Raw genomic sequence first — 26674 nt, 5'->3', positions numbered from 1 at the left:
TTACAGTCCTTTTCTTTATTGGATTTCCAAATTTTAAAAAGTGAAAAGTAAAGCAATCATTAAGTGGTTCAGATAAAAGAAAAGCATCTTTACCTGAGTTACCCATCAGGCCTACTGTGACCTGCCCTAGTTCCTCCCAGAACAAGTTTCTGGGTATCTGAACAACGGTTTACATACCGCCTCCACTGAAAGTCACCTCTACCATATGGGTCAACTGTTACCTATTGTATGTACACAGTCCACAGTTCGAGCTCTCACTGGCGCAGAATTCTCCACAGAGCATGTTCTTTGGGACCCAATGAGGGAGGAGTTTCTAGCAAGGCTTTTTTCAGACTCAACAGGGTTCTTCACTAATGTGAGTTCCCCGGTGTACCACGAGAGCTGATCATTGACAGAAGTTTTTCTCACTCAGAGACCCTGTAAGGTCTTTCCTCAGATTGGGTTTCTTTGGTGCAAACCCAAGGCAGCTCTCCAACTCTTGTTTTTGCCACATTCAAGACAAATATACACGTTTTCACCAGTATGGCTTCTCTTAAGAGTAAGAAAGTCATAATAAGAAGCTTTTTACACACTTGCTGGGGTTTCTCCCCATTGTGGGCTTTCTGACGTCCAGTGTGACGTGCATACCATCCGAAGCTCTGTTGACACTGAGGGCATTTAAGAAGTCCTCTGGTGTGAATTCTCTCGGGATGAGGAGGGCTTGAGCACTGCTAGAAAGCTCTCCCACACTCACTGCAATTGTAAGGTTTCTTACCTGTAGGAATCCCCTTGTGGGTGATCAGATACAAGCTTGGACTAAAGGTTTTTCCCAAGCCTCAGGGCATCTGTTAAGGTTTCTCACTGAAGTGACTGATTAAGTGTTCTGTGAGGGTCACTCTCTGGGCAAACCATTTCTCGACTTCCCACAGCTGTATTCTCTGGTCCCCACGGAAGTCCGAGCTCTGAGGAAAGTCTGAGATTTGCCCAGAGCTCTTTACTGGGTCCTCTGACATGTTGTAAGTACATTTCTTAGGGTGTTCTAACTTCTGGTCTGTTCATGACATTTGTGAGGCTTCTGACGCATGGGGAGGACTGAGCTCAAGACCCTTCTCGCCCATATTACAGAGATACGGTTTTTCACCGAGATGGATTGTCTGATGTTGAAGAAGGGCTGAGCTCTGGTGGAAGCTTTTATCACACACACTGTATTTGTAATGCAGCTCCTCGGTCTGCGTTCTCATTTTCTGCTGGGCTACAAAGTCCATGCCCAGGAGGAAGCCGCTCTCGCACGCAGACCACTGATGTGGTTTCTCTTCCATGTGAATTCTTTGATGCACAATGAGGTCTGAGCTACAGCTGAAACTTTTCTCATATTCAAGGCATTTAAAAGTGTGAGTGTGAGTTGCCTGATGCCTGATTAGGTTGGCACTCCGGGTAAAACTTCTCATACATTCCAAGCATTTATACGGCTTCTCACCTGTATGGACTCTCTGGTGTACGATAAGGTCGGATTTCTGGCCAAAGCATTTCTCACAGGCACCACACTTATAGGGCTTCTCCCCAGTATGAACTCTTTTATGAACAATGAAGGCTGAACGGTGTCGGTAACTTTTCTCACACTTATTACATTTGTAGGGCCTTTCGCCAGTATGAGTTCTCTGGTGGCTAATAAGATCTGATTTCCCACTAAAAGCTTTTTCACACTCCAGACACTTAAACGGTTTCTCCCCTGTGTGAGTTCTTCGGTGCCTTATGAGGTTTGTGCTTCGACTGAAGCATTTATCACACTCACTACACAAATACGGTTTCTCGCCTGTATGGCTTCGCTGGTGGACAAGCAGATCAGAGCTCTGACCGAAATTCTTGCCACAAATATCGCATGTATAGAATTTTTTACCGGCATGTGTTCTCTGGTGTCCGGAAAGGGCCAGGTGGTGCCAAAAGCTCTTCTCACATTTGCTACATTTATAAGGTTTCTCGTAATTGTGGATCCTCTGGTGTGAAGTAAGATCTGAGCTTTGGACGAAGGTTTTCTCACACATATCACATCTATAAGGTTTCTCCCCAGTGTGGGATCTCTCACACATAATAAGAGCTAAGTTCTCACAGAAGTTTTGCTCACATGCAAGGCACTGGTATATCTGATCATCTATTTGAGTAATCTCATGCACATGAATAAAAATCTTTCTACCCTTCTGAGGGCATCCATGATAGATTTTCCTCTTCTGAGTTCTCTGATTATATCTCTCTTCTGAAGTGAACATTTTCTATGGCTCTCTCCTAGGGAGTTTTCCACTGGTCTTCTTGACCCATCGTGTTCTTCATAGTTGTTTTCTTGGTAAGAACTGGAAAGATACATCTGTTGTAGGCCTTTCAGTCAGGAGCAGCTCGTCTCTAAACGTTTCCAGCATCATATACGCTGATTCCTTACTTGGTATTTCCAACCCTGTGAGACAAAGAAGTATGATTTATACTCCTGTAACTAAGAAAAGAATGCTCAAAGTTAAAATTACTGCAGGGAAGACAGAAATTCTCCATCAGACTCCATATGTGCACCACTTTTTACAGGGGTTGAAACCAATTAGTTTTCCTCTTTTCTAATAGTAAACTAGTTAGCAACACATGGGAAAAAGACAAGGAAGAGTTATTTCTTTTATGAATGAGCTCGGGGGGATCTCAAAACCAGGGCTCCTCCTCTTTCCCTGGCTTCAACTGAGTAATCAAGGCATGCCTTATAGTTAGTAGGCTTGCTCAAGAGGAAAACCGCCCCCAAGGAACCCTGGAGAAGGCAGGCTTCTCCATCGGAAGGTTTGGAAGGAAAACGGTAATGGTATTAGAATTCCCACGGGGAGAGAGAAGGGCTTCTGTGGCTCCGTCATCCTAGCTGTGTGATGTTGGGCAAGTTATTCAACTCTTCCCCACCTAGTTTGCTCCTCCGTAAGATGGGATTTATAACAGAAATTATTTCACACTGTTGACCTGAACAGTAAGTTCATCGCCCTGCATCTCGTGATAAGTACATGGGGTTAGCTCGTGTGCTATTATTATGATAAAGTTCTGATCACGTGAGCACAAACCCTCCTCAAAAAGAAAAATTCTGACGACTACAGATGAAAGCCGGGCTTCAAACAGCTTTTATACCAGGCTTTTCTTTATACAGTGAAGAGATGTGGGAGAATTTCTCTCCTCTCGGAGGCTTACACAAGTATTAAAGCCCCCGGGGTTGCGCATCTTGAAGATACAAGGCCTTCTACAGAGGAAGATCTTTCTAACTTAACTGGAAACAGCCCTCTCTGCTCAGGCAGCCAGTGCTCCTCTCCTCCTGGGGAAGAGATGCGGTCATCTGAAAAAGAGTCGGAGATCAAGAAGGAGAGCGAGAGGAGAGAGATACGAAGATCTTCCAACTGAGGACCTATTTTCCACGAAGCTACTCCGGTAGATGAACTAAAGGCGTCAACAGAAATACGGAAAAGCAGGCGGATGCCGTACACTGGGCTGACTCGAGAGCGCAGCACGTGGTGTGGAGTGGGCCTTCCATTTATTAATCGCTCACAGTACACCAAAGAAGAAACATCAGAAACAAAAGGAGGAAAAACACCGTTTTCTGTGTCCTTCACGCTTACTCTTTTCAATGATCATTTCCATGTCTGACCCTCTCCTCACACATTCAAAGCCCTTCCCTGCATTTAAGGAGTAAAAGCTGATGATGGCGCTTCCCGCATTACTGTGGAAATTTAAGCAAACCAGAAACAACAGAGCACAACACACACGCTCAAAACAAAAACATGAACCACCACTTCTCGTGCTCCCACCGCATCAACCAGCTTCTCGTGTGTCTGGTCAGGCGCTCTGCCTTTCCTTCGGTCGTTCTGGATGACAGACTGTCTCTGCTCGGTCTGAGGACAAGCCTTCTGTCTGTGTCCTGGGTTCCGTCCCTTTCCTCCACAACGACGTCACCCAGCAATTCTAACCTCCCGGTCCCGCACCCGTTCTTTTCTTCCAGATCACACTAACCAGCAAACTGGCTGTTTCCGTTCTCCCAGAGCAAGAATACAACCAACATGAAAACCACTCTTGCCGGCCTCACCCTCGAGCTGTCACCCCACTTCGCTGTTCCTTTTACAGCAAAATTCCTCAAAAGAAATAAATCTGTTTATTGTCTCCAACTCTTGCCTTCTAAGGTTTCCAGAACATCCTCCAACCTCACAATCGTCCTCACCACTCTGCCAAAACTGCTCCTGTTGGAAAGCCCCAAGCCCCTAAGCCACCTGCCTCCTGCTTTCCGCTCGGACTCCCCTCCCTGCTCTTCTGCTGAGCACACGCCACTCGCCCTGACCTCCCTGCTGCTGCTCACACCAGCTGGCTCACCCCCACTTCAAGATCTTTGTACCTGCTGCCTCTCCTGGCTAAGGCACTGTCCCCTCTAGATTTCCAAGTTTCCCTCCCTCGCCTTCCTCAAATCTTTGTCTGGCCATCCTACTTGATGCTGTAATACACCTGCATCCCAGCTGACCCAACCTACAACACTCCCGTCCTTCCCTGTTTTATTTTTTTCCACAGCATGTCAGGCCCTACGGGGCCGGGATTTTTGTTCATTTCATTTGCTGTTTCCCTAGTACCTGGCACACAGTAGATTCTCAACGCTAGAACGGAAGTCCTTATTTGGCATCTATGGACTCCTAAATAACCTAGGAAAACTGTGAAATTGCCTGCAAATGTTATTTGGTATGTGTACATTCTTCTAGGGACAGAGTCCACTGTTCTCCAACTGTGAGTGTAGGCCTCTAGGTCTCTGTGTATTCATGTGTGAGAAAACACTATGAGAATGAACTGGACATGACCCTTTAAGTGTGATGGACCAGAACTCAAAACAAAGTAGCTATACAAGCAGCATAACCAATGGCCACCTGAATTCAAAGGAAACAATGAGCCAAAAGGAACCAGAAGATGGATGACTTTCTGTTTCACCAATCTGCTGACTGGTTTTCCAATTCCCATTCAGCAATTTGTAAACTCTCCATGTGAGAGGCACAGAGACAGTTGTTCCAATTAAAAAAAAAAAAAAAGAAGTTATTTGTAAGTATCAAAAGAAATCCCAAGGCTCCAAGTGTCAACTCAACCGTGTTCTCACGTTTTAGTTTTAGGGAATGAGAAAAAACTGGATGGGGTCGGAGTTGTTTGAGTCAAGGCATAGACCATCTACAAGAAATGTAATGCTAAAACCACTAAGGAGGGACGAAAATGAGAGAAAATGGGATGTACCACTGGAAGAGGAGTAAAGTCCACAGCTCTGAGAAGGGGAAGCAGGTGAGCTAAACAAAAATGACTCACGTTTATGTTAAATACAGTAACTCTACACGCTAGATTTCAAATATTCGATCACACCACCATGATTGATAAAACTATTACAGAAATTGCATTTTGGGGTCCAAATTACAAGTTCCAGGTGACTCTTATAGTATCATACAAGAATCCCTTGCCCTCCAAGATCATTTCTCTCTGTTCATTTGATCACGGATACCCTAGGAAGTAAGTGTACACACCTGAGCTGCCAGTGAACCCCTGCTCCCCAGTGAAGCCTCTTAAACATGAGCGCATTTCTGTCCTCATGATACCAGAGAGTGAACACTTCTCTACGTATGTATCAAGATGCTGGGTCTCCAAGTTCACCTTGCTGACTCACGTCTCTAGTTCTCAGGGGTTGCCTGCAACGGCGGGCACCCACAGAGCACAAACCTCGATTACTGAGGAACCATGGGTCTCTGGACCAAGAGTCATCCAAAAACTGCTAACCAAAAAACAAAACAAAAACAAAACTGACGACTGTTAAAACAACTGATGACGTACTAAGCACCAAAGTACATTCTGCGGCTGTCACAATCAGCCCCCAAAGCCTCCAGTGTCATGAAGAACCCAGCAGCGCTTCGAACTCAGTGCCCTGCGTCTGCTCTCGCCTTACTTCCAGTCAAACAGGAGGTGAGCAAAGCAGCTGCCTGCAGCTGAAATCCGGACCCACTCCGCCACTCCTCTGCCCGATCTCAGTTCCGGGCAAATCCATCCTCTCCTAAACCGTGGAGTTACCCTGTAATCTTCTTGCTCGCTTGCCACAATCGAGCCATCAGCAAATTCATGGGCTCCATTCTCAAAATGAGAATGCAACCACCTCTCACGGTGTCTCCTCCTGCAACCCTGGTCCGGATCACATTCATTCTCACTTGATGATGACAAAACCTTCCTAACTGGTTCCCACCAGTTAAGGGCTGCGGGGGTGCTCCTCCAATCTGTATGCTGAAGCCTTAAGCCCCATGACCTTGGGATGTTACTGTATTTGGAAACAGGATGATTGATTATTTTTTAAAAATATTTCTTAAGTGATCTCTACACCCAATGTGGGGCTCGAACTCACAACCCTGAGATCCAGAGTCACATGTTCTACTGACTGAGCCAGCCAGGGACCTCTGAAGACAGGACCTTCATTTTTAGTTTTGGAGACAGGACCTTTAAAGGGTAAAGTTGTCTAATCCAATCCAATGCCACCGGTGTCGTCATGAGATCAGGACACAGAGGTATCAGGGATGGCATGCAGGGGGAAGACCACATGAGGACAGAAGGTGGCCTTCTGCAAGCCAAGGAGAGATCTCAGAAGAAATCAAACCTGGCACTCTGATCTTGAACTTGCAGCCTCCAGGACTGTGAGGAAATAAATTGGCTGTTTAGAGCGCTCAGTCTGTGGCGTTTCACCACGGCAGCCCCAGCACCACTGCCATCCTCCAGTCACCACCTTCTTTACCTCAAACCCTCCACCCTGCTGCCAGTGAGCTCCAGTTAAAGTAAGAGAATAGGTTCTCCTCTGCTCCCTTAGGTGGCTTCCCCTCCTCTCCCCACCACCAGGCCCTCACGACGGCCCAAGACACAAGGGCTGCTCTGCCACCCCAACCGCTGTGCCTCTCATTCGCTTTCACTGTTCTCCCTGCTCGCTGTGAGGACAGACCCACAATGGCCTTCTGGCTGTCCTCGTTCACACACTCCCCTTAGGGCCTTTGCGCGTCCTTTCTTGGGTCCCCAGCTTTCTTCCTCCAGGGAAGTGCACAGTTATCTCTTAATTCCCTCAACTATTTCTTCCAAGGTCACTTCTCAAGGATGCCTCTCCAGACCACCAGATTCAGAACTGACCTGCCCCCACGCCCCAGTGGTCCCTATCCAGCTCTTCTGCTCGGTTTCCTCCACAGCATTTACCACCTTCTGATACACGGAATAATTCGTTTTATTGCCTGAAACACGGCAAAGATGCGTATCTGTTTTGTGTGCTGCTCTTTCTTTAGTACACAGGGCAGTGCCAGGCACACAGTTGGTGCTTAATAAACCACCTGCTGACTGCACAAGTAAGTCCTTGTCATTCCACTTGTGTCCCTATGGTACAGGAAAAGGGCCGGATGCCAAAGGCACAGGAGCTGCTCGGGAGCTGCTCGGGAGCCACTCGGTCGGGTATAGTCGACGAGACGGAGGGCGCAGCTCCGAAGGCCAGAGGAACTGCAGCTTACCCAGAAGCTAACTGGAAGGAACGCAGCCTTGACTTCCGGGTCCTGAGAATTTGGTTTCTCAAGGAAGAGCAGTTCTGTAAGACACAAGCATAAGAAAAGGATAAATAGTTTCACAGGAGCGGATTTAGCCCCGGGTCGTTTCCCCCAAAGATTCTGAAAATGGGTAAACTAGTGTCTTTAAAAGAGCAGTTGGGTTTTCTTATATAATCCCTTGAATTCAATTCTGAGGAGGTTGATTATAGTCTTAAACCTTCCCATAGAACTCTCCAGGAAAGGGCGAACAAAGAACCTGAACGCCATCCGCACCACCTATAGCTTCTCGGGGACCGTAACAACACGGAAGGCAGCGCCACAGCCCTAACTCTCAGGGGAGCCCGCACAGGCCGGGGCGTCCGTCTCCCCGCGGGGGCCTGGGCCGCCCTCACCTGCAGGGCCGTCGGGGCCACAGAACGCACCTGCGCGCTCGGACCCGCGGCCCGACCGTCGCGCCCGCCCTTCACTGGAGGGCGCGCAGGGATCGCGTTTCTGGTTATTCAACATCTACGACGGCCGGCCGAAGGGGACCTCTATTTCCGCATAAACAATTCGGGAGGCAGTCAACTAGGGGCGTAAAAGAGGTTCGCGCACTCAGACTTGTCCGCCCGTTCGTTCCCGCAGCAGCTTGAACCTGCCTTTTCGAGGTCGCGGAGGCTTCCGTTCCCTCAAGGCCCTTTTCTGCTACGGGCGATCCGAAGCGAGAGGAGCTGCTCAGCCCCAGACAGTGCGCGGGGACACGTGGCGGGGCCCTCCCGCGCAGCCGCAGGGCGAAGCGGCCGTGGTTCACGGCTCTGGCGCCAGAGTCAGGCGCAGCAGACACGGACCGTTCTCGCGCTCCCTCACAGGGCACCTGGGACACCTGCACAGAACCTAGAGGCCGGCGACTTGAGGACGCTGACAAGTAAACAGCGCGCAGGTCAAGGAAGACCAAAATTGAAAGCCCGACGCGAGCGGCGGTGAGGGGCTCCCCCCGTGCTTGCTCTGGACGGCGCCCGCCGGGCCGCCGGACGGTCCGAACGAGGAAGTCAGGGACACTAAAGCTTCATTCAACGGGGATTTTCTAGAAAACCTGTGAGCTTCCATGGCAATGATTTAAACCTGACTTCAGTGCATAGAAAACGGACTCAAAGATGGAAGAACAACAAACTACCTCTGGAAGAGCGACAGGGGACACGGTCAGAGAACAGTTCGGAAGGGGGTAATGACGGCTGCAGGAGTCCGGGCTCCCGGCACAGCCTGGAAAAGCTGTGAGAACAGGAGAAACACACCACAGCACAGACCCCAGCGGGCCGGCTCTCGACGCGGGCTCTGCGGGCTACTACTGAGAGCAAGAACCTGAAAACAGGGGGGACAGAGGAGGGCTCGTGGCACACCAAACCAACCTAGAGTTTCCTGCCAGAAAGAGAAAACCCACTCTGAGTCCCAAAACGTGTTTAAAGTTCTGAGCTGAGCAGGACATCAGGAAGGACCTTAACTCACACAGCAGACTTACAGGCAGTCCTGGAGTGGCAATTCCTCAGGAAAGACAGTAAAAAGGAAGGAAGAGGAGGAACGCTTTGGACTGCACAGTGAAGGAGAAAAGGAGGAGAGAGAAATTTAAGGTCCTTTAAGATGAAGGGAAAATTTTTTTAGAAAAAAGGAAAATAAAAAAGGCACAATCCTTGTCCCCACTATCTTCAAAAACATACCATCTAGTTAAAAAAAAAGAAGACAAAAAATCCGCAAAACTTTACCAAACTGTCACTGAATTAGCAGTCTTATTAAACATGTTATGTTCTAATAAAATGGACACAATCCAACTAAACACCGGGAGGAGGAGAGAGAACAAACAAATAACCGCATCAGCCATTCATGGCAGCAGGGGCTAAGGGATACCACTAAAAACTGAACACCAGATAACTGAAGGCTGAATAAGAAAACGGGACTAAGGCATTACAAAAGATCTATGCTCAAAGGTAGTCATGATAACAAAAATCAAACATTCTAAAAAAGTTTTTAATGAAAGAGCAATGAAAACACAAGTAGCTGAATAAACAGGACAAATAAAATAACATGATCTATTGAGATAAAACTTATCAAGTGTATCAATTACATGGGAATGGGTTTGGCTCACCTATTCAAATTTTTCTCTCTTAGGCTCACAAAGCAGGACCCGACTATATGCTAAATACAAGAGACACTTAAAGATTCAGAGAGACTCAAACTAAAGGGAAGGAAAAAGGAATACAGGCAAATAGAAATAAAAGGAGGTCTTATATTCAAGATATCAGGAAGAGAAGAATTCAGCCTGAAAAACATTAAACATGATAAAGGACACTTTTTAATGTTGAAAGTCATTATCATAATATAACTTGTAACGGTTATGATTTTGAACCAAACCACACAGCACTCACCCTTACAAAGCAAAAACTACAATAGATAATAAGAAATACAGACAAAAACATTAATAATAAAACAACATACCACTATCAGTAGAAAGACATATAAAGTAGAAGAAAAATAAGTAATGATGCAGAAAACCTAGAGAATCTAACTAGTAAATCTTATGATAGCTACTGAAACTTACACCCTAATAATAGGAAGTAAACTTTCTTCTCAAGCACACATGAATCAGTCACAGAATTGTCATATATTATGTCATAGAAACAGCATTAATAAATTCCATAAAGTGACATGAAACTAAAAATTCATTAGAGTACCAAATTAAAAAAGCTTCACCTAAATGGGGAAAATAAAACAACTCTTCAGCAAATGGGGAAATGAAACAAAATTTCTAAATATTGATAATTAAAACTATTACTGATTATAATCCATGGAATAAACTTAAAGCAGTGATCAAGGCTATTCATGGTCTTAAATAATTTTATATCAATAAAAAGAATTAAATGAGCAAACTAGATTCTCAGATCAAGATGCTAAGAAAAAGGTACATTGAAAGAAATTAAGGAAGGGGCGCCTGGGTGGCTCAGTGGGTTAAAGCCTCTGCCTTCGGCTCAGGTCATGATCCCAGGGTCCTGGGATTGAGCCCCGCATCGGGCTCTCTGCTCAGCAGGGAGCCTGCTTCCTCCTCTTTCTCTCTCTCTCTCTCTGCCTGCCTCTTTGCCTACTTGTGATCTCTGTCCGTCAAATAAATAAATAAAATCTTAAAAAAAAAAAAAAAAAAGAGCCAGTGTTCCCCAGGGGGAAAAAAAAAAAAAAAAGAAATTAAGGAAGAAAATGAAAGTAAAAATGGAAATCAGTGAACTAAAGAGAAAACAACCTAATTATAAACCAAAATTCTACTTATTTCGAAAAACTTAAAGAAGTGATACACTACTAGCTAACTTAGTGAGAAAGACAAAGTACAAATTTACAAAAAATGAAAAGGATAAATAAGTAAGACATACAAAAAGCCCCACATACAGACAACACATCACTTTGCAGATATCTACACAAATAAATGTGATAACCTATGAACTGTGTTTTTTACCATGTAAGGGCCTGCTTAATCAGAGGGAGCCATTTAGTTGCAGTGAACTTAGATTGACCCTGCCCCTCCCAGGGGAACTTACTTGCAAAGCCTAGATACAAGGGCGGGTCAGGCCAGGTGAAGACATCCAATCAGTGGGGCGCGCATATATTTACTGAGGTGAGTTTAAATCCCATTGGCCACCTGTGTGTGGGCAGGGCTCAACCACCCCTATAAAGGTTAGTTTGCGAGGCTGAGGAGAGCAGTGAGAGCCATGGCCCTCGGTAGTGGCGCTGCGGTGAACAGCCTAGCTGCCAGCAGCCTCGACGCCAGCAGCCTTGCCACCACCGAGCCCCAGCCCCGCCGTGAATGGCCTTGCTGTCCCCTGCAGCCTTGCCTACCCGACCTTGGCGCCGCCCCCAGCGGCCTTGCCGCCGGGAACCGCGGCCCCGCCACGAGGAGCCTCGCTGGAGCAGTCATTCCAGGGAGCAGCCTCGTTGTCCAGCGGCCTCGTCTGGAGCGGCCTTGTCTGGGGAGCGGCCTGGTCCGGAACGGTGGCCTCTTCTGGGGAGCAGCCTTGTCAGAGTGGCGTCATGGGAGGCAGAGTCTGTGTCACCGGGGTTGTTGTCCTTGTCATCGTCGCTGTTGTTGTCGGGAGCAGCCTCGTCCGGGGAGCGGCCTCATCTAGAGTGGCCTCTTCTTGGGAGTGGCCCTGTCCGGGGAGCGGCCTCCCCGAAGCGGCTCCTGCCCGGGGAGCAGCCCTGTCCCGGGAGCGACCTCGTCAGCAGTGGCTTCCTCCTGGGAGCAACCTTGTCCAGAATGGCCTCTTCTTGAGAGCGGCCCTGTCCGGGAATGACCTCGTCAGCAGCAGCCTCGTCCAGAGCAGCCTTCTTGGGAGTGACCTTGTCGGGGTCCTCGGTGTCGTCTCTTCATAAGAGATGGCCCCTACCAGTCAGTTTGATTTTTGATGCTTGGTGCGAAATAAAGCTTTGTTTGATTATCACTTTGTGTCAGTCTCGTTCCTTTGATCACAGACCCTAACATACCAGACTGTTTTTTACCAAAATCACCCCTATCCGAGACAGAAAGTTTTAAAACACTAATATACATGGAATAAACAAAAAGTTGTTAAGGAATCAGCCCACAAAAAGCACTGGATCTAGACCATTTCATAAGGGTATTCTAATAAACTTACAAAGACCAAATAAACCCAATGCTTCAAAAATGTTTTCCAGAGCACTAAAAATGAAGAAAAACTTCTAGTCTTTTGGGAAATAGTTTAACGTTGACGACTAAACCTGATGAAGAGTATAAAAATGTTTATAGCCCAGTATTAGTGTGAAAAATACTAACAAAAATCTAAAAGCACATTAAAAAAGTGACGTACCATGACAAAGTAGGAGTTATTTACAGAATGCAAGATCTGTTCAATATCAGACAATCCATTAATATAAGATCACATATTAAGATTGGCTATTTGACTAAAAAACATTTTATGTGTAAAAAGAAAAGAACAAAGTCAAAAGTCAATGGACAAACAGAAAAATTTGTAACATATATTTGAGATAAAGAAATAATGTATCTACTATATGAAGAGCTCTTAAAAATGTAGAGAAAACACAAAAAACCCGAGAAAAATAGGCAAAAGACAATACACAAAGATTAAAAAATGTTCCTTAAGCATATAAAAAGATGTCCAATCTCACTCATATTTAGAGAAATTCAAATTAAAACTATACGAAGTAACTAGGAAGAGAGGAACTTCATCAACTTGATAAAGAATACAAGAAAACTACAGCAAATATTATACTTAGTGGTGAGTAACTAGAAGCTTCCTAGCTAAGATGAGGAACAAGGTAAGCATATCCCTTTCTACCACTCCTTTTCGACGTCATACTGGAAGTCTTAGATAACACCATTAAGAAAAGAGGAGGAAATGAAAACTACAAAGACTGGAGGGAAAAATAAAGAACTGTCTTTACTTACAGATCACATGGATTGTTAGTGTAGAAAATACAAAATTATCAACCAAAAAAAAAGGGAACTAATAAACCAGTTATAGCAAACATGTAGGATACAAGGTTAATATATATACGGCAATCATTCTCTTCTGTACCAGCAATAAAGGATTGGAATTTCAAGCTAAAAACACAATACCATTAGCACTTCTGCAAAATGAAAGTGAAATACTTACATATAAATCTAACAAGATCTACATGAAAAAAACAAAGAACTCTGATGAAAGAAATAAAAAGGAACTAAATAAATGAACAGACAGTCTATGTTCATGGATAGGCAGACTCTATATTGTCAAGATGACAATTCCTCCTACCTTGAATCTATTGACCAAACTCAATTCCAATCAAAACTCCCATAGGATATTTTACTGATATTAACACACTGACTCTAAAATTTATATGGAGAGCAAAGGACCCAGAATAGCCAGCACAATATTGAAAGAGAACAAAACTGGGAGGACTGACATTACTCAACTTTAAGACTTACTACAAGGGGCACGTGGGTGGCTCAGTGGGTTAAGCCTCTGCCTTCGGCTCGGGTCATGATCTCAGGGTCCTGGGATCGAGTCCCGCATCGGGCTCTCTGCTCAGCGGAGAACCTGCTTCCTCCTCTATCTTTCTCTCTGCCTGCCTCTCTGCCTACTTGTGATCTTTCTCTGTGAAATAAATAAATAAAATCTTTAAAAAAAAAAGACTTACTACAATGCTACAGTAACCCAGTGTGGTAGTAAAAGAATAAACAAGTAAGTAGAACAGAGTCCACAAATAGACTCACATAAATACAGCCAACTGATCTTTTGACAAAGGAGCAAAGGCAATACAATGCAGAAAGAGTCTTTTCAACAAATGGTACTGGAACAACTGGATATACACATGCAAAAATATAAACAAAGACTTTATATCTTTCACAAAAATTAACTCAATATGGACCACAGATTTAAGTATAAAACACAAAACTATAAAACTCCTACAAGATAACATGGGGGGAAAATAAAGACAATGATGACTTCTTAGATATAAAGCCAAAGGCAGGCATGGTCTATAAAAGAAGTAACAATCTGGATTTTATTAAAGTTAAAAACTTCTGAGGTCCTAGGATCAAGCCCTGAGTTGGGCTCCCAGCTTAGCAGGGAGTCTGCTTCTTCCTCTCCCTCTGCCCTTCCCCCCCAATTTGTGAGCAAGCTCTCTCTCAAATAAATACATAAAATCTTAAAAAAAAAAATTGACCAAAATCCAATATACTGACAATACTAAATTCTAATAAGGATATGAAGCAATGGGAATGCTTATTCATAGCTGGTGGGAATGCAAAATGGTACAGCCACCTTGGAAAGCAGTTTGGTGGTTTCTCACAAAATTAAACTTACTCTTACCATATAATCTAGCAACTGTGCTCCTTGTACTTACCCAAAGGAGCTGAAAATGTATGTCCAGGGGCACCTGGGTAGCTCAGTCGTTAAGCATCTGCTTTCAGCTCAGGTCACGATCCCAGGGTTCTGGGATCGAGCCCCACATCGGGCTCCCTGCTCCACGGGAAGCCTGCTTCTCCCTCTCCCACTCCCCCTGCTTGCATTCCCTCTCTCTCTGTCTCTCTCTGTCAAATAAACAAATAAAATCTTAAAATTAAAAAAAAGAAATATATGTCCACACAAAAACCTGCACAAGGATGTTTATAGCAGCTCTATTAATAATTGCCAAGACTTGAAAGCAACTAACATGGCCTTCAGTCAATGAAAGGATAAACAAACTGTGCTACATCCAAGCAGTAGAATCTTGCTCAATGCTGCTAAAATGGACATGTGCTATCTAGCCATGGAAAGACATGGAGAAACTTCATAGCATTTTAGTAAGTGAAAGAAACCAGTCTGAAAAGGCCACAAACTGTCCAATTCCAAGTACATAACATTCTAGAAGAGGCAACTATGGAATCAGTGAGAAAGATCAGTGGTTGTCAGGGGCTGGGGGGGGGAAGGATGAATAATGAAGTACAGAGGGTTTTCAGAGCAGTGAGACTGCCCTGTATGACACGATAAATGGTGATATACATCATTATACATTTGTCAAAACCCACAGAATGTAAAAAACAAAGAATGAACACTAAAGTAAATCATGGCCTTCGGGTGGCAATGATATCTCAATGTAGATTCACCAACTGTAATAAACATAGCACTCTAGGCTGAGATGTTGATAGCTGGGGAGGCTGGGGTGGGTGGGTGGGGGGTGGCAGAGCACACACAGCAACACTATGTACTCTCTACTCAATTTTGCTATGAACCTAAAAAATACTCTAAATAACAGTCTATTTTTAAAAATGAAATAGTTGAAAAGGGCACGTGAAATACTGTTTCTCACCTATCAAGTTGGCATACGTTGAAAAGTATGACAACACATTTTGTTGTCAAAACCGTGGGGAAACAGACACTCTCCTATGTTGCTAGAGGAAAAGCCAATTAGTACAACTCTCAGGAGGGGAATCTGACATCTAATAAAACTAGATATGCATTTATATCTGACTCAGAATCCCACTTCTAGAAACTTACTGTGAAGATACACCTCCAACAATATAAAAATTTAAAGTATAAAGTTATTCGTTGTAGCAATGTTATACTTTAAAAATATTTAAAACTTAAATGCGTGCCCATATGTAAGAAAGTGGTTGGACAGACTTGGTATATGCACATATAATGGAGAACTATGAAGCTGTTAAAGAATGAAGAAAACTTTTATGAATTGATGTGTAGTGATTTTCAGGACATATTACAAATTTTTTAAAACAATGGTATAAAAAAGTATCTACATTTTGTGTAAGAATGAAAAGTAGAAATAAAAAACTACACATGTATCTGTGGGAGCTTGCATGGCATGTTTCAGCTCAGGTCATGATGTCAGGGTCATGAGACCAAGGCCCGTATCTGGCTTCATGATGAGTGTGGAGTCTGCTTGGGGTTCTCTCTCTCTCTCTCTCTCTCCTTCTGCCCCTCCCCCTGAGTGCTCTCTCTAAAAAGGTGAAAGAAACCAATGAATGTCATTATCATCACAAAGTAGGTGAAATGGGAATAAAAGGACAGGAAATGGGAATAGAAGGACAGGAAAATAGGTAGAGGGAGGGAGTCACCCCTCTAGGACTACACATTTTTGTAACACACACATTTTTGCTTTTAGAACTGTTACATTTCACATATTCAGTAAGTAAATAGACAAGATACGAGAGAGAAATGTTAAAAAGCAATACAAACAAGTCTGTTTCAAATGAATAACACCCAGAAGGGGAAAAAACCCAACAAACTCAAATAGTACTTAATTACAGTATTAGGACTATAAAAACTCAAGCTAAAGATAAAAAGAACTATGAACAATCACTGAATTCTCATTAGAAGCAGTGGTGGTAAAGATAAACTACTTAATGTATACCCTAGGACTACACAAGTAAGTAAATATACTATGGGTAAAATGGCACACAGATTCCTCACTGTCGGAGAAGGGAGTTATAAACATAGAAAAGGGAATGGCAAGAATGAACTCTGTAGTGTTTAACTGGAATTAGAAGTATCCATATGAGGCCAAGGTTTTACAGTATATATAGAAAAAACAGAAATGCATGTATGTATCAAAGTGTGTTTTTATTTTTCTAGTAAGGTCTGCTGAAAGGTCTTAAGAAGAATGAAATCCTAGTAGTAACGAGCATACCACACACTCAGGTCTTGGTCTCTAAACACTATTCTCCACTGAAAGTTATCAGGGCTCCTAAGAGAAATGGCTGATTCCAGGGTTTAGAAAGTACAATATGATCCCAGAACATTTTGTTGTGCCAGAGGATAACAAGTGCTCAAAAAGGAGTGACAACGTGCCAAAAGGACCCAGAAGCCAGGCCGAAGGGGCTGCTACAAATCTGGAACAAACAGAGTATCAAGATAAATAGTAACTGTAATAAGTTAATAACACAATAAGAATCCATGAATCTATACAGATTAAAAAAAAAAAAGTGAGTAAAGATGGAGAAGGGAGTTTTTCTTCTATTAAAAAAGTCAACAATAGGGGCGCCTGGGTGGCTCAGTGGGTTAAAGCCTCTGCCTTCGGCTCAGGTCATGATCCCAGGGTCCTGGGATCGAGCCCCGCATCGGGCTCTCTGCTCAGCGGGGAGCCTGCTTCCTCCTCTCTCTCTGCCTGTCTCTCTACCTACTTGTGATCTCTATCTGTCAAATGAATAAATAAAAAAATCTTTAAAAAAAAAAAAGTCAACAATAAAATGTAGAAGAAATGATGGAATTTTAAAAAATCACCATGTCCAATCAAAAGAAGAGTATTTATTTCAGGTAAAGATCTAAAGATCTAGTGGGTGAGAAGTTTATGAGATCAGGATATTTACAGAGTCTGAAAATATCCCCCCACTAAATATTTAATAATTAGAGACAAGAAGACTAACTTCACAGTACAGAAACCTGGAAGTGGGGACGCCTGGGTGGCTCAGTCGGATAAGCGGCTGCCTTCGGCTCAGGTCATGATCCCAGGGTCCTGGGATCGAGTCCCGCATCAGGCTCCTTGCTTGGTGGGGAGCCTGCTTCTCTCTCTCCCTTTGCCTGCCACTCTGCCTGCATGTGCTCTCTATCTCTCTGTCAAATAAATAAATAAATAAAATCTTTAAAAAAACAAAACAAAAACCTGGAAGTCATCATCTTAACCAAGTGATCAAAGTCACCATTACCAGTGACATGATGTTAATTTGCCTAACAGAATGTAAAGAATAGGACAGTACATCACCTCTGTGCCAACTTGCCAAAAATGTATAACCTGAACCTAATTACGAGGAAACATCAGGCAAACCCAAATTGAGGGAAATTCTACTAAATACACGGCCTAACCTCTTAAAGGGGTAAAATAAAAAGTCAATGGGGCGCCTGGGTGGCTCAGCCTATTAAGCGTCTGCCTTCGGCTCAGGCCGTGGTCCCATGGTCCTGAGATCGAGTTCCACATCAGGCTCCCTGCTCAGTGGGAAGTCTGCTTCTCTTTCCCTCTGCCTCTCCCCCTGCTTGTGCCCTCTCTCTCTTGCAAATAAATAATTTTTTAAAAGATTTTTATTTATTTATTTGACAGAGAGAGAAAAATCCCAAGTAGGCAGAGAGGCAGGCAAAGAGAGAGAGAGGGGGAACCAGGCGCCCTGCCAAGCAGAAAGCCCGATGCGGGGCTCGATCCCAGGACCCTGAGATCATGACCTGAGCTGAAGGCAGAGGCTTAACCCACTGAGCCACCCAGGTGCCCCTCGAATAAATAAACCTTAAAAAAAAAAAAAAAAAAAAGTCAAGGTTATGAAAGACAAAGTCTGAGGATATATATTCCACGAAGAAGAAAACAAGACATTTAAATGAAACGGGGAATATGGATTGATGTTGGCCAACAAAAACCGGTTTTTTCCTTTTCCTTCTGAAAAGGACACTCGTGAAAGAACTGGCTCAATCTGAATTAGACAATAGTATTATATGAGTGTTAATTTCCTGACTTTGATAACTGTAATAAGAGAACAGCCTTGTTTTTAGGATATAAACTGTTGTGTATTTTAAGACAGGCATTCTTAACTGGTATTCTAGGAAGAATGAAACCTTATAGAAAATGATTTAAGTAACTATTTTTTCAATTCTTCCAAGAATGCTATGTAGCTAGGAGCACTGTACCTGCATAGGAGAGAAGTTAATTCATTACATACTTTAGGACTTTAGGGCTTAATTCTCTCAAGACTTTAGGGCTTAGTATGTCATAAGACTTTAGGGCTTAGTTCTCTCATAGTCCGAGAAGAATCACTATGTCTATAACCTGCTCTCAAAAGGTTCAGAGAAAAATGTGTATACGCATAGGTATGTGTATACAGAGATACACAGAATCATAAAGCGAATATAGTAAAACGTTAACATTTAGAACCATGGGCAAAGGGTATATGAATATCCCTTGTACTATTTTGCAACTTCTTCCTAAGTCTGAAATTATTTAAAAAATAAAAGCTATTTTAGTTTGTTTTTTAAAGAGCGTGGTAGCTGAGAGTCGATATATTATGTTAGTTAAAACTAAATGTTCAAATTCTAGAATCAGATTATGGTTCAAATTCCCACTATACTCCTCGGTAGCTGTAAGAACTTGGGTAAATTACTTAACTTCCTTCAGCTTCAATTTCCCCTTTGAAAAAATAGGTAAGATACTATTACATGCCTCACGGAGCTGCCACAAGAACTTAGATAGCACCACCAAAGGACTCAGCTCAGTGCCTGTGTCTCAACACTCAATAAATGATAGGTTCTATTATTTTCTGAATTCCTTCTTCACACACACAGAAGCCCTGTTTATCGAGACCCTCCTCTGCACCTACCTCTCCGGTAAAGCCTTGTTCAAAATCCATAAAAAATAATCAACTAAATCATAAACAATAAAATTACTCAGCCAGTTAATGATGAATATGGAGATTATGCAAAAACTAGAAAAACATTTATGGAGAAACATTAGGAGGAAAAGGAAAAACTCAGAATCACACTTAAGTGAAAATATTCAGGCATATGGACCAATAGCGAGTATAAGCTGGTGTATGGAAGCTTTGTCTTTTAAAATGTGTGTTACCACTCAGGTCAAAAGGAAAGCAGCGTGGAAATTAAGGATCTGAGATTGGTCAGAGCTTGGTAAATGAAATCACAGTACTCCCTAAAGTCATCAGCCCAGGGTATCATATTTGCCCTCAGGAGCCAAAAAACTGTGCGGCACCAAGAAGAAAAAAAATTAAACAATTCAGGAAATGATTTTCTTATCCTAAGTCTTTTAGATGTCAGCACCTAGAAAAGAGAAGAGTCTGGCCGTCAAAACTTAAAGTAGACTGTGACACTTCCCTAGTTCAAGATATTGTAACTGTTTCCTATCAGACTCAGAATAAAACCCAGTTCTCACTGTTCCATATAATGTGGCACCTCCACCTATCTTTAGCCTCACGAGCCACCTCAGAACTTTTGCACTTGATCCTTCTACCTGCAATGTTCTTCCCCCAGGTAGCTGGCTTCTTTATTCGATCCAAGTTTCTGCCTTAAAATTAATTCCTCAGGGCGCCTGGGTGGCTCAGTGGGTTAAGCCTCTGCCTTCGGCTCAGGTCATGAGCTCAGGGTCCTGGGATCAAGCCCTGCATCAGGCTCTCTGCTCAGTGGGGAGCCTGCTTCCCTTCCTCTCCCTCTGTCTGCTTGTGATCTCTGTCAAATAAATAAATTAAAAAAAAATTAATTCCTCAAAAGGAGGCACACCCTGACTACTTTATGTAAAACAGCTGTGTCCTCTTATCCTGTTGTATTTCTATTCATAGCACTTCTCACCCTCCAACATTGTGGCATATATTTTATATCTGTTAATTTGCTTATCTCTCCTACTAGAATATAACTTCCATTATTAGGACTTATTCTTTTGTTCACTGCAATATGCCTAGACTCTAGAATATGTTTGTTGAATGAATGAAGAATAGGAATAAATACCACAGCAAAATAAAGGACCACCATACTCCTTAGAGCCCCCCATAGCAATGCAACAATTAGGCGAGTAGCCCTGGCTGGTCCACCAGAGGACCCTCCTCTAACAGGTTTCTCCTACCTCATCTTAGGAAGAGACTGGTTCTCTCTTCCATGGCTAGGGTCAGAGTGTGCAGAATAAGCAGGCACAAGCAGAGAAGCTGAGTATAGAACTTCAAAGCTCAAGTTTATTCCTACAGTTAAAGGGTGTATGGGACAAGGAAAGTCAATAAAGCACTAATCTAAAAAATAGCTAACGCTTACTGTGTCAGACCTGAGGTGAGGCATTACGTCATTTACCTTTCATTGACTGCATGGATTACCTCCTTGAGTCTTCCCAAGAACTCTGTAAGACAGTATTAATACCAATATTTGCACTAAAGAAAACCTGATGCTTACGGCAATTAAATAATTACCCAAGAACTAGCAGCTAGTAAGTAGCACAGCCACAATTTAAATTTCAATTTTCTAACTACGGAGCCTAAGCAGTGGGCATACTGCCTTTTTCTGGATGCAAATCATCAAGAAGCAATTATTACAAGCCTATTGTGACTACGTATGTTGGAAAGGAGTAGAAAATAAACTCACACTGGTAGAATAGGATCCAGTTTTATCACTCTGCTATCTCAATAGGTAAGAAAGTATCAATCCCTTTTTCATTTTATCTTCTCCCACCAGTACTCCCTCCGCCCACCTGCTCCAAAATCCACATTTATATAGAAACATACAGCCTGGTATGCCACTTACCATAACAATGAAGACTCAAGACTGTCTTCCTTTTGGCTTCAAAAGGTCTCAAGTCCATGAGTATTCATAACACTCAATTCTTCCCTCTCCTAGAGGAAAATCAATAATGTCGAAATTTATAATTTTTTTCTGAAATTTTTATTTTTTCTGGAGCTGGACGTCTAAATATTGGTCCCATTTACTCTCCAGTCTGGTTGGCATCCTTCAAGCACATCTTCCCTCTTCCCACATTTGCTTACGTTCTGTTTCTCCTGCAAGAAGTAGCAGCTACCGGGAGCCATCACTTCCTTCCCAACCAGCACTAGACAAAACATCAAGAATCCTGGATAATGACTAACTTGAACTTCTTAAGAAAGCCCTGAGTCCTGTTTTACTTGTTTAGACTTTTCTTTCTGCTAATTGTTTTTTGTTTGCATTATCGCAACTTCTAAGGTCAAGGACCCATTCTTCTATCACTATACACCCCAAGACGGAGTTGATAAGCGCATATAGTACACTATTATATATAATGCAGTTTTCTAAACCAGTTATGAATTAACAATCTTCTGTATATAGATTTGAGTACGACAAAACTAATCTCTGTCTTAAAGATAGGGGGGGACTTCATTCAATGTCCTTGGGTTTTCCCCATTATGAGAGATACGGATCGCTTAGAAAAGTGCCGGGTAATGTTTACTATTATTCTCTCCGAGAACAGCTGTACTGAGCTGCTCTTCTTTCAACTTTTCATTGACTGCCTCCCGGTGCGCGCCGTCAGGGGGTCCCGGACCCCGCTCGGCGGCGAGCGGCAGGGGCTTCTGTGCCCTAGTGCAGGCCGGGGGGCCGGAGAGGGCGAGAGGGGTGTTGGTTCTGGTCCCGCCGCGCCCCTCCTCCTTCCCCTCCCCCGGGCCCCGCGGCCGCGCCCCTCCCAGGCCCCGCGGGCCGCGCTTACCCCGGCGGCCGCCGGCACCGCCCCTCCGCCTGGGACCGCACTTCCGGTTAGTCTCGGGACACTCGGGTTTGGGTTTTCCGGCGGCCGCAGGCTTCGCGGCGGTGGACCTCAGGGCCCACCTTCGGGAAAAAAAGGAAAGCAAACCTGGGGGGCCGACGAGAGCCAGGAGCTCTCCCTTTGCGCGGCTCGGGAGGGGAGTTGGGGCCAGGCCGCCCAGTGAGCGCTTTAAGGGCCGACAAGGCCGGCTGCGCGAGCCCTTTCAGCCAGGCTGGGAAGCGGCCGGCGCAGCCCCGCCTCTGCGAGTCACATGACCACCCCTGCTTCGCAGGCTGGGGCGCCCCGCCCCCGGCCTCTGGGCCAATGGAAGCTGAGCCCCTGTGACGGGGCGGGGCCCTGGGGCGCCTGCGCTGCTGGCCTTCGGCGTTGCGGGGTGGGGCGGGACGGGACGGAGCGGGCGGGGGGTCGAGGGAGTCCGCGGGGTCCTGGGCTGAGGGGTGGACTCCACTGGCACTTGGTCTAAGAAGAAACAACGTTGTTTCTATGACAGTGTCTGACTTCTCTGCTCTTTCCTCAAAGCAGTTAAAGGAGGACGAGAGCCAGAAGTCGCGTCACGAAGACGAGTGCCGACCCTGAGAGAAACACCCCGAAGGATCCGGGGCAAGTGGAGGATCCCGAAGCGCAGCGGAAGCGCTCGGTCACGATGTGGCCCGCGAGACTGATGAGATGCTTTACCCGGGGTAGTGGTGGCCGTGTGTAGGTGGAGGCAGCTGCCGCGGAGGCTACGACTGCCGTGACACCGCGAGGGTCCCCAGTCCCGATTCTGGGCGGGAATCCACGAAGAGTAATCACTGTTTGGGTTGGAGCAGAAATGGGATTCCTTTCAGAGTCAAGTATCTGTGAGATCTGTTTTCCCTGCTCAGTTGTTCAGTGAACAAAAGTTTTTAAAAAAGCCCTCAGCGAAGAGGAAGGATAAATACTAAGAAAGTAAAGGACCAAAGCCTCGGAAACGCAGCCAGGGACTTCGATTGTGAGCCAAGTACTGGGGATGGGAGCCGTGAGAACATGATCAGGGTTTCGCCGGTCACGCCTTCAGGGTTAGCCAATCATGTTTCTAATTATGGAATTCTCCAGGGGAGCTGCAGTTTATTTTAGATTCATATATTTTTAAAACATTTTTATTTATTTAGCGTGCAAGAAGGGAAAGGGGCAGAGGGAGACAGTCTCAAGCAGTCTCTCACTGAGAGGGAGCCCAGCATGGGGGGGTAAGGGGTGTTTGATCTAAGGACCCTGAGATCATGACCTGAGAGGAAATCAGTAGTGGGTCTCTTAACGTTCTGAGCCACCCAGGCGCCCCACAATTTCATATTTGTTTTTTAACGAAAGCGAAGTAAAGCCAAAGCACTCTATTCAGAGTCGTCTTAATATTTGAAATAATAACTTTTAAATTGTATATGTGGTATGTTCCAGACCCTGTTCTAAACACTTTACGTATGTTATCTCATTACCTTGTAAGACAAATTCTGATATGTATTATGTTTAAGGAGGGAACTGGTGTATACAGAGATTAAATGACTTGCCCAAGATCACCCATTTACTAACTGGTGAAGCTCAAAGATGAACAGTCTGATACCAGAACCTGTGCTTGCAACCAGTATACATGTATGGCTACCTCAGTAATGGTGAGTGTATTGTGGGAAAGTACTGGGATAAGAGTCAAGTGTATGGTTCTGATCCCCACACAGCATGTAGGAAGGTCTCAGTAGGTGGTGAAATCTCCAGCCCTTTCTTTCAAGAGACATTGCCCAGACAGAGTGCTCATTTTATTTATTGCTTCATTCACTCAACAAATATTTATGGAGCACTGCCAGTTCGTGAGAATCCGTATTGGCTATTAGGAATTTAAAGATAGGTAAGACTCAGACTCATTCCTCTAATGGCTCACACCCTAGCATGGAGACAGCAGGTGCCATGAGTGGCATCATAGAGGTAGAAGTTACATATTATAATCTGGGAGCATAGAGAAGGAGTGCATAACTAAGAATTCACTTGGGAAAAGTTCAGAAAACATTCTGGAGGCGATGGAATATGAGATGAAGCTTAAAAGAATAGACGCAATGAATTGAAGATGGGACTGGAATGGAAGATGGGAAAAAAAGAGATACTTGGATGTGATTTCAATTAATGGACCTTGTAGGAAATGGAAGCCATTCATAAGATAGCTGAATTATCTCCAGACTTAAAATTATTTAGAAAGTTTTAATTTTTATTATGTATTTATTCAGAAGATGAGTTTATTTTAAAATATAGAGAGAAACAAAACAGGAAACATGGAGACAAGGATAAAGAATAAGAAGGAGCAGCCAGCAAATTATGAGGAAAATGAACAAACAAAAATGGGCCAGGACAACCAGGGAGGAGAGTTTCAAGTAAAAGGTTGATGATAGCAGTGTCATATATTATAGAGGTCAGTTGGGAATTTCTATGTTCTAGGCATGTTATAAGCTCCTTATATGTACTAACTCAATCATCCAAGAACCCTTTGCTGTTTAATCCTCACAACAACCCCATCTTACGGATGAAGGAAATGAAGTAGAAGGAAGTGAAGTGTTTTGTGCAAGATCACGCTGCTGGTAAGTGGCAGAATGGGGATTTAAACCCTGGCAGTCTGACTTTCTGAGTCTGTGCTTGTTACCACCATCTTATACTCCCTCTCTGAAGAGGATCTGTGGAGTTTAGGAATCAAGTTTTTCATCTTTAATAGGGGCAGTTTCTGTGGAGTGTGGTGGAAAAGGAAGAAGGGGACACAAGCTATATTGTTTCTTTCCAGAATCTTGGCTATAAGAATGAACAATGGAAGGCCCTCTCTACTGTAGAACATAGGATGTCTAGAGAGAATAGGTCCTACAGCTTCAGGATGAAAGAGAGTTGAATATGTTGCTAAAGGAAAAATACCAATAGAGAGGTTGAAGATTCAGGAAAGGGTTATCTGAGGCCACTCAGGAGATAGGGGAGGCTGCGTTCTCAGATACTAAGGGGAATCGATCCTTTAACCAGAGAAGGAATCTGAGATCAGAGGAATGAAAATACATCTGCATTGCTTGGGTCTTGTTCAGAAACCCTTTTAAAATTTGGAGGAAGGAATTCCAACTAGCCACAGGGACTGTATTCATCAGGCTTTCAATTTCTTCTATTAGTCACTCACCAAAATCCTGATTCAGCGGGGTTATATTCTCACAAATGTATTTTCTCTTTGATCTACTCCAAAGGTAACAACGAACAGTATGTTTTAAAAAATCACGGAGTTGATGGGCCAACAGTTCCAAGAGTACAGCATTGCTGTTCTTTATCTCTTGATTTCCTAGAGCAGCTCAGATCTTCTCACTGAAATACACCCAAGCAAGAGGAAAATGAACAAGTGTGTCAAATTTGAGGTTCTCATTTTATCTTTTTGTTGTTGTTAAGCCACAGTCATTGCTTCACTGTTCAAAATATTTATTTTCCTAACAGGTCACACACAAGTTGGGAAGAGAAAGATGGCTGTCAATTAGCCTACATCCAAATCCGGGCTGAGGAGGAACAAAGAGCTACCTGAAGAAATGGGTATCTGGAACGAACCACAGAGGTGAAGATGGCCACTGGCCAATGGAACCAGCTGCCTGGGTCCACATTCACAAGCCCCCTTCATGGGCACCACTGAGGTGCAGCGAGGACAGCAGAGCTGCTGGGCCCAGTCATTACAACTTCAGGAAAGGAGAAGGAGCTCACTCTTCAGACATGGTCTTCATGCTTCTGTGCTCCTTCGTGGCCTTCTCCCAGTTCATGTGGTTGAATCCCTCAGTGACCACACTCCATACAGTGTCTTCCTCCAGGCGGTGTGGGGCAATTCCAGAGCCTCCAGGGTGGGAGCGGGGCATGTAAGAGCTTTGAAGGACACCACTCTTAACAGAAGTATGATGAGAGAAAAACTCTCTGAAGACCTCATACACATGGGAAGCCGTTTTATTTTTTTAAAAGATTTTATTTACTTATTTGACAAAGAGAGAGAGAGAGAGAGAGAGATCACAAGTAGGCAGAGAGAGTGGGGGAAGCAGGCTCCCTGCTGAGTAGAGAGCCCGACATGGGGCTCGATCCCAGGAAGCTGAAATCATGAACTGAGCTGAAAGCAGAGGCTTAACCCACTGAGCCACTCAGGTACCCTGGGAAACTGTTTTAAATTTCTTTCTAAGGTAGCATGACCGGGCAGAAACTTGTTCAAACCAAGGGCCTAATGTGTGCTCCCCCTCCACACATACATTGTACATCTGCTTTGTAAATGAGTAGCCGAAGGGAAAACCAGCTTGTCCTTGAGGTACCCATGGATGCTCCTACTCCTGGCATTCCTTTGCGTTTAAACTCATTCCTGCCTGTATGCCAATCTAGAATCTTTGAGCTCTTGACCTGTAAAACCTGTTCCT

At 44.2% G+C, this 26674-nt stretch overlaps 1 protein-coding gene and 1 long non-coding RNA gene across 4 annotated transcripts; one reads left to right on the top strand and one right to left on the bottom strand.

The window, feature by feature from the left end:
- On the bottom strand, nt 1-22499 carry LOC111162591 (zinc finger protein 322). 3 transcript variants are annotated; one of them, XM_022527096.1, is made up of 5 exons: nt 22221-22499; nt 21290-21378; nt 20843-20888; nt 7521-7594; nt 1-2425 (listed from the first exon to the last, which is right to left on the bottom strand). In XM_022527096.1, the coding sequence occupies exon 5, from the start codon at nt 2241-2243 to the stop codon at nt 1035-1037; it is 1209 nt and encodes a 402-aa protein (XP_022382804.1). In that variant the 5' UTR covers nt 2244-2425; nt 7521-7594; nt 20843-20888; nt 21290-21378; nt 22221-22499; the 3' UTR covers nt 1-1034. The 3 variants fall into 3 exon arrangements, with proteins under 3 accessions (XP_022382804.1, XP_022382803.1, XP_022382805.1); XM_022527095.1 differs by lacking the exon at nt 20843-20888; XM_022527097.1 differs by lacking the exons at nt 7521-7594; nt 20843-20888.
- A 1042-nt stretch (nt 22500-23541) lies between these two features.
- On the top strand, nt 23542-26249 carry LOC111138561. The gene is made up of 4 exons (XR_002640044.1): nt 23542-23899; nt 24711-24850; nt 25487-25635; nt 25728-26249. It is a non-coding gene; the product is annotated as an uncharacterized LOC111138561 (long non-coding RNA).
- The last annotated feature ends 425 nt before the right edge of the window (nt 26250-26674 follow it).

Source organism: Enhydra lutris, unplaced genomic scaffold (assembly GCF_002288905.1).
Source record: "Enhydra lutris kenyoni isolate GAN:26980312 unplaced genomic scaffold, ASM228890v2 scaffoldscaffold93, whole genome shotgun sequence".
Classification (NCBI taxonomy): Eukaryota; Metazoa; Chordata; class Mammalia; order Carnivora; family Mustelidae; genus Enhydra; species Enhydra lutris.
This window is presented reverse-complemented; position numbering and strand designations above follow the sequence as displayed.